At 43.2% G+C, this 13,585-nt stretch overlaps 1 protein-coding gene across 1 annotated transcript; it reads right to left on the bottom strand.

Moving 5' to 3' along the window:
• Positions 1-7,061: 7,061 nt before the first annotated feature.
• Positions 7,062-13,156, bottom strand: LOC138839822 (rho GTPase-activating protein 10-like). The gene is given in 6 exon segments (XM_070039350.1): positions 7,062-7,072; positions 7,291-7,329; positions 7,332-7,456; positions 7,674-8,668; positions 10,708-10,774; positions 13,146-13,156. Coding segments are annotated over 6 exon segments (1,248 nt in total).
• Between the last annotated feature and the right edge of the window lie 429 nt (positions 13,157-13,585).

Below are 13,585 nucleotides of genomic sequence, written 5' to 3'. Positions count from 1 at the left end.
ATTACAGTGTTGTAAAAAAAAATGCCTTGTTCACATCTCTTTTGTTAAATTGTCTGATTCCTATCTAACCCTCGGTTGCAGACTACCCTTATGTCTTTAGGTTTTTCTTCAATTGTGAATGTGAGCTATGGCAGGACTGGTAGCTGCCCCCACATCTGGTAAGGTTGGGAAGGAAGAAACTTATTCCTTCACACTCAACTCAACCTGCCATATCATTTAGTGAGGAACAAAGGAAGGAATATAACCTCTCCTTGATGTGTAGCATCTGACATATTTTCTTTTTGGTGCTAATACTGGGATTTGAACTCAGGACCTGCATGACATCCCTAAGCTTTTGTGCTCAAGGCTAGCACTCTACCACTTGAACCACAGCTCCACTTCTGCCTTTTTTGGTAATTAATTAGAAATAAGATTCTCACAGATATTTTTCCCTGTGCTGGTTTTGAACTGTAATCCTCAGAGCTCAGCATCCTGAGTAGCTAGGATTAGAGATATGAGCCACTGGTGTGTCTGGCTCTAATACATTCTTAATATGTCTGTCCCAAGTAAGCTTGACAGATGACCCAAGCCCTTCTTGCTTTGGGGAGCCCTATTACGGTTTGAAGCTCCCAGCCAACACACATTCCCATGTACAACATAATTTGAATTAAAGAAAGGGTTTTAAGCTCATTTATGAAGAAAAATTAAGCTCCCTTTCCATCCATATCCATGAAGTTGTGCAGAATGGTAAGGTAGGAGTTCCTTGAGGCCAGCTCTCTCTTTTCTTGGTGTCCTGACTGACACGGAAGGGGCGTGGTGACAGCACTATCAACATCACAGCCAGTGAGGTTTCTAAACCTTCCAAATTAGCTAGCTAACAAAAGCTTTCCTGTCTGGGAGTGCTTTCTAGCTTACAGCCTCAAAGGCCTTAGTAGAATTCAGAGAGCAGAAAAATACTGTTTTTCACAGATTTGTGGAGGATCTGCCTGTGTCCCTTACAGATTTGTGTTCATAAGTGTTCAGCTGGTGAGGGTGACTAAGAGACACAGGCAAGGTTCTCAAAGATGAGGTTTAAAATGAGGTTAGTGCTGGGTGCTGATAGTTCACACCTGAGATCTGATCATCTCAGGCTGAGATCTGATGATCCAGATTTGAAACCAGCCCTGGCAGGAAAGTCCATGAGACTCTTATTTTCAATTAACCGCCCAAAACTAAAAATGGATCTGTGGCCCAAATTGTAGAGCAGTAACCTTGAACTAAAAAGCTAAGGGATAGCACCAGGGCCCTGAGATCAAGCCCCAGGAACAACACACAATAAAGTGACTTTGCTAATAGGAAGAACGTCAAGGAATTTAATTATACAGGTGATGTACAGAGGAGTTACAGTTACATAAGCCAGGTTAAAAATACATTTTTTTATTTATTCTTTATTTTTGTCGGTTGTGGGGCCTGAACTCTGGGCCTGGGCGCTGTCCCTCAGCTCTTCAGCTCAAGGCTAGCGCTCTACCACTAGAGCCACAGCGCCACTTCCGGCTTTTTTCTTTTTGCTTATGTGGTGCTGAGGAATCGAACCCAGGGCCTCATACATGCCAGGCAAGCGCTCTACCACTGAGCCACCTTCCCAGCCTAAAAATACATTTTTTGGACAGTGTCATCTCTTCCCTCACTCCCCATTTTTTCTTCCCATCCATGCCCACAGTTCAAGAGATCTTGAACAGTTCCACAGCTAATTGTCAACCTGGAAGAGTTTGAAATTCAGTAAGTAGTCTGGCATTCTGTGTCCTTAAGTATTTTATAGCCCTCCTGCCACCCCAGGCCTGCCTAGAAACTGAAGGGCTACAATTCCTTCAAAATTCTCACTCAAAAGTCCAGTTTTCCCAGGTGCTGTTTCCTCATGTCTATAATCCTACCTACTCAAGAAGCTGAGATCTGACAATCACAATTCAAAGCCAGCCCAGTCAGGAAAGTCTGCAAGACTCATCTCCAGTTAACTACCAAAAAGCTGGAAGCAGAACTGTGGCTCAAGTGGTAGATTGTTAGCCATAAGCACAAAAGCTCAGGAATAGCACCCAGGCCTTGAGTTCAAGCCCCGCCCCTACCCCCAAAAAAGTCCAATTTTGTCACTATGATGATTTTCACCAAATATAAAAGAAAAGTAAAGTTAACTCAGGTTCTCCTTATATGCCAGTGGCCTTTAGAACTTGCCATATTTTACATAATTTGAAAAAGAATGCTTTTTGCCCAAATGACTAGTGAAATTAAAAAAAAACAACTACCAGACAGCTAGGCCCTGGTGGCTCATACCTATAATCCTAAATCCTCAGGAGGCTGAGATCTGAAGATTGAGGTTCAAAACCATCATGGGCAGGAAAAGTCTGTGAGACTCTTTCTACTAAACTACCAAAAAGCCAGAAGCCATGCTGTGGCTCAAGTGGTAGAGCACTAGCCTTGAGCAAGTAAGGTCAGAGACAGCACCCAGGATCAGCTATGTTCTTGTTTTTACAGCTTTTGCATCTAGTCTTGGGCACTGATGACTATTTTTTTCTTTATTACTGCTGGTCCTGGGGCTTGAACTCAAGGCCTTGGCACTATCCCCAAGCCTCCTAGTGCTCAAAGCTAGTGCTCTACCACTTGAACCACAGTGCCACTTCTGGCTTTTTCTGAATAGTTTATTAAAGGTGAGTCTTACACACTTTCCTGCCTGGGCTGGCTTTGAACCATGATCCTTAGATCTCAGCCTCCTGAGTAGCTAGGATTATAGGCATGAGCCACCAGTGCTCCGCCTTCTTTTCTTTCCCTCCCTCCCTCCCTCCCTCCCTTCTTTTCTTTCTTTCTTTCTTTCTTTCTTTCTTTCTTTCTTTCTTTCTTTCTTTCTTTCTTTCTTTCTTTCTTTCTTTCTTTCTTCTTTCTTTCTTCCTTTCCTCCTTTCTTCCTTTCTTCCTTTCTTCCTTTCTTCCTTTCGTCCTAGGCTTGAACTCAAGGACTGGATGCTGTCTCTAAGCTTTTTCAGCTAGAGGCCAGTGCTCTACCACTGGAGCCACAACTCCACTTTAGACTTTTTGGTGGAGTTAAGACTCACAAACTTTATTGCCTGGGATGTCTTTGAACCGCAATCCTCAAATCTCAGCCTCCTGAGTAGCTAGGATTACAGGCGTGAGCCACCAGCTCCTGGCTTCATAATTTCCCATAGTAATGAAAGGGTATGATTTTGGAGTTCACCCCATCTCTGCAAAATACCAGTTCTGCCATTTATTAATTGTGCAGGTAACTGTCATATTGCTGAGGGAACAAATTACAACAAACTTTGGGAGTTAAAACTACTCTACTGGGCTGGGAAGGTGGCTCAGTGGTAGAGTTCTTGCTTTGCATGCATGAGGCCATGGGTTCGATTCCTCAGCACCACATAAGCAAAAAGAAAAAAGCCAGAAGTGGAGCTGTGGCTCAAGTGGTAGAGTGCTAGCCTTGAGCTGAAGAGCTGAGGGACAGCGCCCAGGCCCAGAGTTCAGGCCCCACGACCGGACACCCCCCCAAAAAACTACTCTATTTCAGGCTGGTACTGGTGGCTCACGCCTATAAATGTAGCTACTCAAGAGGCTGAGATCTGAGGATTGAAGTTCAAAGCCAGCCTAGGTAGGAAAGTTGGTGAGACTGTTATCTCCAATTAACTACCAGAAAACTAGAAGTGATGCTGTGGCTCAAAGTGGTAGAGTGCTAGCCTTAAGCAAAAAAGTTCAAGGATAGTGCCTAGGCCCTGAGTTCAAGCCCCACAACCCCCCCCCCCAACTGTTTCTTACTGTGAAGGTTAAAGGTCTGAAATGGGTGTCAGAAATAAAACCATAGTGTTAGCAGAGCTGGGATCCTACCAAAGGGTCTAAGGGAGTTTCTAGTTCCTTGATGGATTGGCTTCTACACCATTCCTTGGCTCATGAATCTGTCGTGAAATTACTCCAACTTCTTATGCCATTGTCACATTTTCTACTATTACCTCACATTTATTACCGTCTGTTTTTACTGACCTGTAGGATTACATTGAATTTACTCAGATAATTTGAGGTAACTTTCCCACATCGAGATCTATGACATAATCAAACCTCCAAAGTCTCCTTAGAGCAAAAAAGCTCAGGGACAGTGCCTAGGCCCTGAATTCAAGCACCACAACTGATGGGGGGAGGAGGGGAGACAAAAAAAAAACTTTTATTATCATGTGTAGAGGACAGAGAGTTCTATTAATCTCTTGTATGACAAACATCACGTTTGTTAATTTTTTTGTTTTTATTAGCGAATATAAAGTATACAAAGAGGTTTCATTGTGATTTTTCCTCTCTCCCTTTCTATTTCTCTTCTTTCTTCCCCTTTTCTTTCTTTCTCTTTCTTTCCTTTCTTTCTCTTTTTTCTTTCTCTCCTTTCCTTCCCTTCTCTTTCTCTTCTTTCCTGTCTTTCTTTCTTTCTTTCTTTCTTTCCTTTCTTTCTTTTTTTCTTTCTTTCTTTCTCTTTCTTTCCTTTTTTCCTTCTTCCTTCCTTTCTCTTTCTTTTCTTTCTTTCTTTCTTTCTTTCTTTCTTTCTTTCTTTCTTTCTTTCTTTCTTTCTTTCTTTCTTTCTTTCTTTCTTTCTTTCTTTCTCTCTCTCTCTCTCTTTTTCTCTTTTTTCCTTAATACTAAGGATGGAACCCAGTATCTCATAACATGATAAGCCAGTGTACTACTATCAGTCTACATCCTCAACTCTCCCAATATATTTCCATATATATAAATGTGCTTTGATCCAATATACTGCTTTATTCTTTTTGGGGGGTTGGGGGTCCAGTCGTGGGGCCTGAACTCTGGGCCTGAGCTCTGTCCCTCAGCTCTTCAGCTCAAGGCTAGTGCTCTACCACTTGAGCCACAGCGCCACTTCCAGCTTTTTTCTTTTTGCTTCTATGGTGCTAAGGAACCGAACCCAGGGCCTCAGCCATGCAAGGCAAGCGCTCTACCACTGAGCCACCTTCCCAGCCCCACTGCTTTATTCTTCATTCTTATTTATTATCTCCTTTTAGAAGATTTTTATTGTTATTTTAAAGGTGAAGTATAGAGGGGTTACAGTTACATAGTCAGATAAAGAGTACTTTTCTTTTGGGACAATCCCCTTCCCTCACTTTCCTCCAATTTTTCCCTCACATCGCCACTCACAACTTGTACAGTTCATTTTCAACATAGTGTCCAGAGAGTACTAACTTTTTTGTTCACCTTTTGTTCCTCCATTTCTGTGCCTCCCCTAACCCTCCCAACGACAGATAATTGAGGGAAAAAAAGACAAATAGAAAAGAAAAAAAAACAGCAAAAAAAGAAAAAAAAAAACTCATCTCCTTTTGCAAACAGATTTTAGCAGGCACCCTGTCCGTCCGTCCTTCCTTCCTTCCTTCCTTCCTTCCTTCCTTCCTTCCTTCCTTCCTTCCTTCCTTTCTTTCTTCCTTCCTTCCTTCCTTCTTTCCTTCCTTCCTTCCTTCCTCCAGTCTTGGGGCTTGAACTCAGGGCTTGGGCACTGTCCCTGAGCTTCTTTTGCTCAAGGCTAGCACTCTACCACGTAAGCCACAGCACCACTTCTGTTTTTTTTTGTTTTTGTTTTTCTGTGTATGTGGTACTAAGGAATTGAACCCAGGGCTTCATGCATGCTAGGCAAGCACTCTACCACTAAGCCACATTCCCAGTCAGAGATTTGCTTTTATGGGTTTTAGTTTTAGCACATTTTATTTGTCTCTGCAATGTTCTTTTTGTTTGTTTTGCTTTTAGAATTACTTTACTATAAGTGCTACAAAAATAAAAGCACAGAAGGATAACTGGAGGCTAAAATGAAAGCAAACCTTTCACTCTTAATCTTTTTATCATTGACCAGCCTGCCTCATTTGTATTTTGCTATTTTACAACTGACTTATCCAAGTCTACCTAGGTATGACAACTCCTAAATGCTATAGGAAAGAAACCGTATATAGTCTTCAAAATGATAAGAATCTCAGTATAGATTTAATTTAAAAAATGAGATACCATTTCCAGTGTAGTTCATACTAATCATCAATAAAAACCCTTAAGCAAATAACTGCAAGTACAAATTATTTTACAAAGTAAGTTTGGTAAGATTTAATCACACATGACAAAAATAACAAGTATATATAATATAGTTAAGGGTGCCAGTATCAGTTTACATTTTATAGAAATACTGTGCTTCTCTTCTATGACTAAACTTGTCATCTCCCAACTGATGACAGGGCTCAATAACACACTCAAACGTAGATAATACTAGAGAGACTCTTATCTCTAATTAGCCAGCAAAAAGACAGAAGTGAAGATATGGCCCCCAAGTGGTAAAACAAACGGCCTTGAGCCAAGTGGAAGTGTGAAGCCCAAAGTTTAAGCCCTAGTACTGGCACTATATGTTATAATAATAAGGAACAAAAATCCTATCAAATGATGCAAGGGACCTTCATGTCAAGGGGTTGGTATTTTCTGCCTGCAGTAGGTAAGTTGCTGGCTTTCCACAAATGACTTTTTGAGCTCCTTGAATGTTACACTGAAACCAAGCATTTCCCAAGATTGGCTATGGCAAAGCACAGTTTCCTACTCAGTGAAGAAGAAATAATAACCACAAACCACTTCTTTCAAATACCAAATCTGTGACCAAATCTTTGGGCTGAAGATAATCTCTAGCTTTTTTATTTTGCTCCTCAAATCTTGACACATAACCTTATTTCAAAAAAAAAATCTTTTTGTCCTATATTTTCTTTTTTGGGGGGTGGGGGGGTCCAGTCGTGGGTCCTGAACTCTGAGCCTGGGCGCTGTCCCTCAGCTCTTCAGCTCAAGGCTAGCGCTCTACCACTTGAGCCCCAGCGCCACTTCCGGCTTTTATCTTTTTGCTTATGTGGTGCTGAGGAATCGAACCCAGGGCCTCAGGCATGCAAGGCAGGTGCTCTACCACTGAGCCACCTTCCCAGCCCTGTCTTATATTTTCTTGAGTCAAGTTTCACCTTATATCACAATGAATAAAGGGAGCAGGGGTTAGATACACATTTTCTATCCAATTCATAAAAATAGAAATTTTTGAAAAACTATCAACTAAAGTTTATCTACAATGTGCATTTTAAACAAAATTAGGTAAACAGGGGGACTGACTTAGCTATTAATGGCGGGGGGGGGGAGGGAGAGGCAAATGATGAGCTTGGCTGGTATGTTTCCGAGGTCTCAGAACTCAGGAAGAGTGATGTGGTTTGAGATAGGGTGGTAATCTTGTGAAAAAAAAAGATCTGGTGAAGTTTTTGGCTTCTACAACTGCAGAAGAGATCACCTTCCAGCTCCAGACAAAGACTGTACACAGCTACAGGTCACTCGTCCTCTGGCCTTGTCTCTTTGACTGCCTGGGTGGAGCATTTGGGGGTGACGGTGACAGGTAGGTAGGCTCAGGGAATGTGGTATCAGGCAAGGTCCAAAAAAATCTTTGCGTGATTTTCAATTAAGATCTCCACGATGGGGCTGGGAAGGTGGCTCAGTGGTAGAGCGCTTGCCTTGCATGCATGAGGCCCTGGGTTCGATTCCTCAGCACCACATAAACAGAAAAAGCCTGAAGTGGCACTGTGGCTCCAGTGGTAGAGCGCTAGCCTTGAGCTGAAGAGCTGAGGGACAGCACCCAGGCCCAGAGTTCAGGCCCCATGACCGGCAAAAAAAAAAAAAAAGATCTCCACGACAATATTCTGAAACTTCAAGTCCATGATGGCTGCAGCGGTTTCCTCCTGTGGCCTCATTAGAGTTGGTGCAAACACCACTTCCAAGTTTGCCACTGTCATTAGATTTTGCTTGGAGTGATTTGAAACATTTGTCAAGTGTTTCACCAAAATATCCAACATCTCTTTATTCTTCTCTGGCAGTTTGTGTACCAAGAAATGGATAGCATTTACTCGAGATTCTGGGCTGCCACTTTTGGCCGGAACAATGAAATCTCCATGTAGCTCATAAGTCATGAGAGGCTCTGGAAGACTCCTCAAATATTGCTTCAGGGCGCTTGTGATTGTCTTCACTTCCCAATCTATGGAATTCGCCAGGTCCAGCTCATTGCATGTTTTGAGATCTGTCAATATACTCAGAAGTGTCTGGACCTTTGAGCTCAACCCCACAACTCTGTACAAGCCTTGGTCATTTATACCTCGGGTTTCCACTGCACTGATGCATTTCCTAAGAATCATGGGCTCCATCTTATCCATCTGTGCACTTCCTTCTGGTCTTGGGATAATGGCTCTTTTCAAACCATGGAACAGCGCTTCTTTTCCTCCCAGAGCTTCCAACCACTGCTTCCTTTCCTCTTCTGAAAATGCCTGCAGGGTCAGGGAAATGCCGGGCCGGTCAGCAGCTTCAATGTCAAAACAAAACCTCCTGTCAATGGAGTCCGTATGCCTTCTGGTACATTCCTTCAAGAAGAATACTTCTCTATCCCCATGTTTCCCCTCAGATCTGTGCTCAAATGGGATCATGTTGAATTTCTTGGCTGCCTTCCGATACATGCAGTAGTGTTTGACCCAACTGGAGCCAAACAGAGCAGGCCTTTTTTCCTGCACATACAGGTAGCCTTCTGCGGTGAACTGACTGGCACGCTTTTGGTCTTTGGGATTCTGCCAGATCTTGTTCATCAGTTCTTCCACTTCCAACCTTGGGCCTTCAAACTGGTTCCGTGTCATAAAACAAGACAATGAATTGCCAGGCAGAGTGGCTCACAACCATAATCCCAGCTACTTGGGAGGAAGAGATCAGGAAATCCTCTCTCTTTTTTTTTAATTGCACCAGTAATGGTGCTTGAACTCAGGGCCTGGGCATTCTCCCCTAGCTTTTTTGCTCAAGGCTGGCATTCTAACACTCAAGCCATAGCTCCACTTCTAGCTTTTTGGTAATTAATTGAAGATGAGTCTCACAGACTTTCCTCCCTGTGCTGGCTTTGAGCTGCAACCCTCAGATCTCAGCCTCCTGATATCTAGGATTATAGGCGCGAGCCATTGTCACCTAGCAATGCATTGTTCTTTTACACATTTCTCTTCTCTTTCTTTCTTTCTTTCTTTCTTTCTTTCTTTCTTTCTTTCTTTCTTTCTTTCTTTCTTTCTTTCTTTCTTTCTTTCTTTCTTTCTTTCTTTCTTTCTTTCTTTCTTTTTTGGGGGGTCTGGTCGTGGGGCCTGAACTCTGGGCCTGGGTGCTGTCCCTCAGCTCTTCAGCTCAAGGCTAGTGCTCTACCACTTGAGCCACAGCTCCACTTCCGGCTTTTTTCTTTTTGCTTATGTGGTGCTGAGGAATCGAACCAGGGCCTCATGCAAGCAAGGCAAGCGCTCGACCACTGAGCCACCTTCCCAGCCCTTCTCCTCACTTTCTATTCTCATTTTTCACATTCAGATCAGAGAATTACGTGGGTAAGCAAATTAGTTTAAGATATCTTTTCTCATTACAATATATTCTATTCTATATTTCAGATTTTTAAAAAATTTCATATTCTTTGGTATGTGTGTATATGTATGTGTGTGGGGGGGGGAATTCCTGGGGCTTAAACTTAGGACCTGACATTCTGAACTTTTGTACTGAAGGCTAGCACTCTATCACTTGAGTCATAGTGCCACTTCTGACTTGTTCTGAGTAGTTTCTTGGAGATAAGAATCTCACAGACTTGGGCTGGGAAGTTGGCTCAGTGGTAGAGCACTTGCCTTGCATGCCTGAGGCCCTGGGTTTGATTCCTCAGCACCATATAAGCAAAAAGAAAAAATCCGGAAGTGGCGCTGTGGCTCAAGTGGTAGAGTGCTAGCCTTGAGCTGAAGAGCTGAGGGACAGCACTCGGGCCCAGAGTTCAGGCCCCACGACGGGACACCCCCCCCCAAAAAAAATCTCACAGACTTTCCTTTCCCAGTGTGGCTTTGAACCACAATCCTCAGATCTCAGCCACCTGAGTATTCAAGATTACAGGCATGGGCCATAGGTGCCTGGCTTTGTTATTGTTTTTTTTCACCCTATCTGTGTAACTAGTTCTTTACTGTTCAGATCTTCCTCTCTCTTTTGACATTTGGAAGTGTGCAAAAACAGCCATGTCATTATTTTAACCAATTTCATCCTCAGAATTTCAGGAACAAATTGCTACATAGTTCAGGTTTCTTCTGCCTTATATGAAGACTGGAAATGGATAGAGGCTGGTGGATCTCCTAAGCTAATAACCTATCACTGTCATTTATTCCTTGCTCAACTAATATTTGGTTTCCTCGACAAATATATGTTGAGTACCCACTGTATGTAAGATATAGTTCTGGGGCTGGGAAGGTGGCTCAGTGGTAGAGCACTTGCCTTGCATGCATAAGGCCCTGGGTTCAATTCCTCAGCACCACAAAAGCAAAAACAAAAAGCTGGAAGTGGCGCTGTGGCTCAAGTGGTAGACTGCTAGCCTTGAGCTGAAGAGCTGAGGGACAGCGCCCAGGCCCAGAGTTCAGGCCCCATGAGATATAGTTCTGAATGCTGAGAACTCAGTAGTTAGCAAAACATATCAAGTCCTGGCCTCCATGAGCTGAAGGAGATGATAGAACATCTTTTTTCCTGGTGCCAGTCCTGGGACTTGAACTCAGGGACTGGGCTCTGTCCCTGAGATTTTTCTCTCAAGGCCTTAGCTCTATCACTTGAGCTACAGTTCCACTTTTAGCTTTTTGATGGTTAATTGGACATAGGAGTTTCTCGGACTCTCCTACATGGGCTAGTTTCGAACTTTGATCCTCAAATCTTGGCTTCCTAAGTAGCCATGAAACACTGCTGCCCAGACTGGACTGTTTTAAATAGGTACATGATAATATCTTATTTTCCCACTTTTAAGAGTGGGGAAATGCTTCCACAAGCTGGATCCATTCTATGTCTTTTTGGTCAGAATTATGCCATGTCTTTTCTTAAACCAATCACAAGCAAGGAGAAAGGAGGAGGGGAGGGAGGAAAGACCTATTCATTCAGAGTGCCTGTTCTCTTCTTGATATTTTCCAATGTAAAGGCTATATTATCTTTTTTTTTTTTTTTTTTTTTTTTTTGGGTCCAGTCGTGGGGCCTGAACTCTGGGCCTGGGCGCTGTCCCTCAGCTCTTCAGCTCAAGGCTAGCGCTCTACCACTTGAGCCACAGCGCCACTTCCGGCTTTTTTCTTATGTGGTGCTGAGGAATCGAACCCAGGGCCTCATGCATTGCAAGGCAAGCGCTCTACCACTGAGCCACCTTCCCAGCCCCAAGGCTATATTATCTTTTTATATCTTCTCCTTATTTACTCATGAAACTTTAAAAAAGGCATTACCTCTTAGAATTCCTTAGCTGACCATGTTCTTGAAAGACCACGCACAGGCCTGTACTCTCTGCATTCTCTAGGGGACAGCTAAAGGACAGGCCACAGATTCTCCCTGTTTCCACAAGGAGCTATCACAATACTGTAGCCCTTTTTCTGACATTTTCCCCATTTTCCTCTCTGCAATTTCTCACTAGTGCAGACTGAAAAATGGAATGACCTTGTGTTCAAACCCAGGAGATGTGGAAAGGAGTTATGCACTAATTTAAGAAAAGTATCTAAGCTAGGTGCTGGTGGCTCTCACCTGTAAATCTAGCAAGTCAGGAGGCTGAGATATGGGGATCACAGTTCGAAGCCAGGCACCAAAAAAGAAAGAGAGAAAGGGGGAGAGAGGGAGGGGAAAGATTAAAGTGACAGAAACAGAATTCTTTATATTATTTTAGAGAAATAATAAGAGTTCATACATGGGCATGGTGGCTCAGGCTTGTAATCCCAGCTACGCTAGAGGCCAACACAGGAGGATCCCAAGTTTCAGCCCAGCCTAGATCTCCATCTCAAAAAAAGGTGTGTGTGTGGGGGGGGGGGGGAACTGCATATTATATATACACTTTTCTAATTTGGGGAGGGGAAAGGAAATAACAAAATGCTGAAATAAGGACACAGGATGACCCATTGTAACAATGAGATGTACAAGACACTATGTTTTTTGGGGGGGTTTTTTGTTTTTTTTTTTTTTAATTTTTTTTGGTCGGTTATGGGGTTTGAACTCTGGGCCTGAGCACTGTCCCTCAGCTCTTCAGCTACAGGCTAGCTCTCTACCACTTGAGCCACAGCACCACTTCCAGTTTTCTGGTGGTTTATTGGAGATGAGTTTCATGGACTTTCCTGCCCGAGCCAGCTTTGAACCTCGATCCTCAGATCTCAGCCTCCTGTTCTTTTCTTGGTCTGGTCGTGGGGCCTGAACTCTGGGCCTGGGCGCTGTCCCTCAGCTCTTCAGCTCAAGGCTAGCGCTCTACCACTTGAGCCACAGCGCCACTTCCAGCTTTTTTCTTTTTTGCTTATGTGGTACTGAGGAATTGAACCCAGAGCCTCTTGCATGCAAGGCAAGCGCTCTACCACTGAGCCACCTTCCCAGCCCACAAGACACTATGTTGAAAATGAACTTTACGGGCTGGGAAGGTGATAGAGTGCTTGCCTTGCATGCAAGAGGCTCTGGGTTCGATTCCTCAGCACCACATAAGCAGAAAAAGCTGGAAGTGGTGCTGTGGCTCAAGTGGTAGAGTGTTAGCCTTGAACTGAAGAGCGGAGGGACAGCGCCCAGGTCCAGAGTTCAGGCCCCACAACAGACCACAAAAAAAAATGTACTCTTTACCTGACTTAGGTAACTATAACCCTTCTGTACATCACCCTTATAATTACAATAAAAAAAGGTACAACAAACAAACAAAACAAAGAAAATGAACTTTACAACTTTATGGCGGGGGGGGGGGGAGAGTTGGAGAGGTGGGGAGGGAAGGGATAGTAGGGGAAAAACAAAAGAGGATAACAATGCTTGATAGGAAATGTACTCATGGGCTGGGAAGGTGGCTCAGTGGTAGAGTGCTTGCCTTGCATGCATGAGGCCCTGGGTTCGATTCCTCAGCACCACATAAGCAGGGGAAAAAATCCGGAAGTGGCGCTGTGGCTCAAGTGGTAGAGCACTAGCCTTGAGCTGAAGAGCTGAGGGACAGCGCCCAGGCCCAGAGTTCAGGCCCACGACTGGACCAAAAAAAAAAAAAAAAGAAATGTACTTATTACAGAATCTTTACGATAAAAAATATAATAAAAACGGGGGGGCAAGATGGCTAGGGGTTTAGCTCAATGTTAATGCACTTACCTAGCATACATGAAGCCTGAACTTTCTCAGCACTGCAAAATTAACCCCCTCCCCACCAAATGAGTGTAAACAAATGTTTATTGTAGCATTGTTTATAGTTCATTGATTTCTAGGCTATGCTCAATTGGAGAGCTGGTCTAATTCTGTAAGTGTTTAGATCAGTGTTCTGGTATATTTTCTTCCCAAAATAGCCCTTATTAGCGGAGGTGTTTGTTCTACAAATTACATGGTGAGTTAGACTGACTTTTACATTGCCTTTCCAGATCCTTGCTTGTACATAGTTGGCAGAATTAATCACAGATGGTTTCTGGAAAGAAGTCGGTAAAGAAACGATTTTTTTTAAAAAAAATGGGGCGTTGATGTTAGGGGAATAAATCCTAAGATAATTATTCAAATGTTTTTTTTTCCTTTCATACAATTGTTTCTAACATATTTATAAG

Source organism: Dipodomys merriami, unplaced genomic scaffold (assembly GCF_024711535.1).
Source record: "Dipodomys merriami isolate MVZ:Mamm:240054 unplaced genomic scaffold, mDipMer1.0.p SCAF_3, whole genome shotgun sequence".
Taxonomy (NCBI): Eukaryota; Metazoa; Chordata; class Mammalia; order Rodentia; family Heteromyidae; genus Dipodomys; species Dipodomys merriami.
The sequence above is the reverse complement of the archived record's forward strand: the minus strand, read 5'-3'. Positions and strand labels throughout refer to the sequence as shown.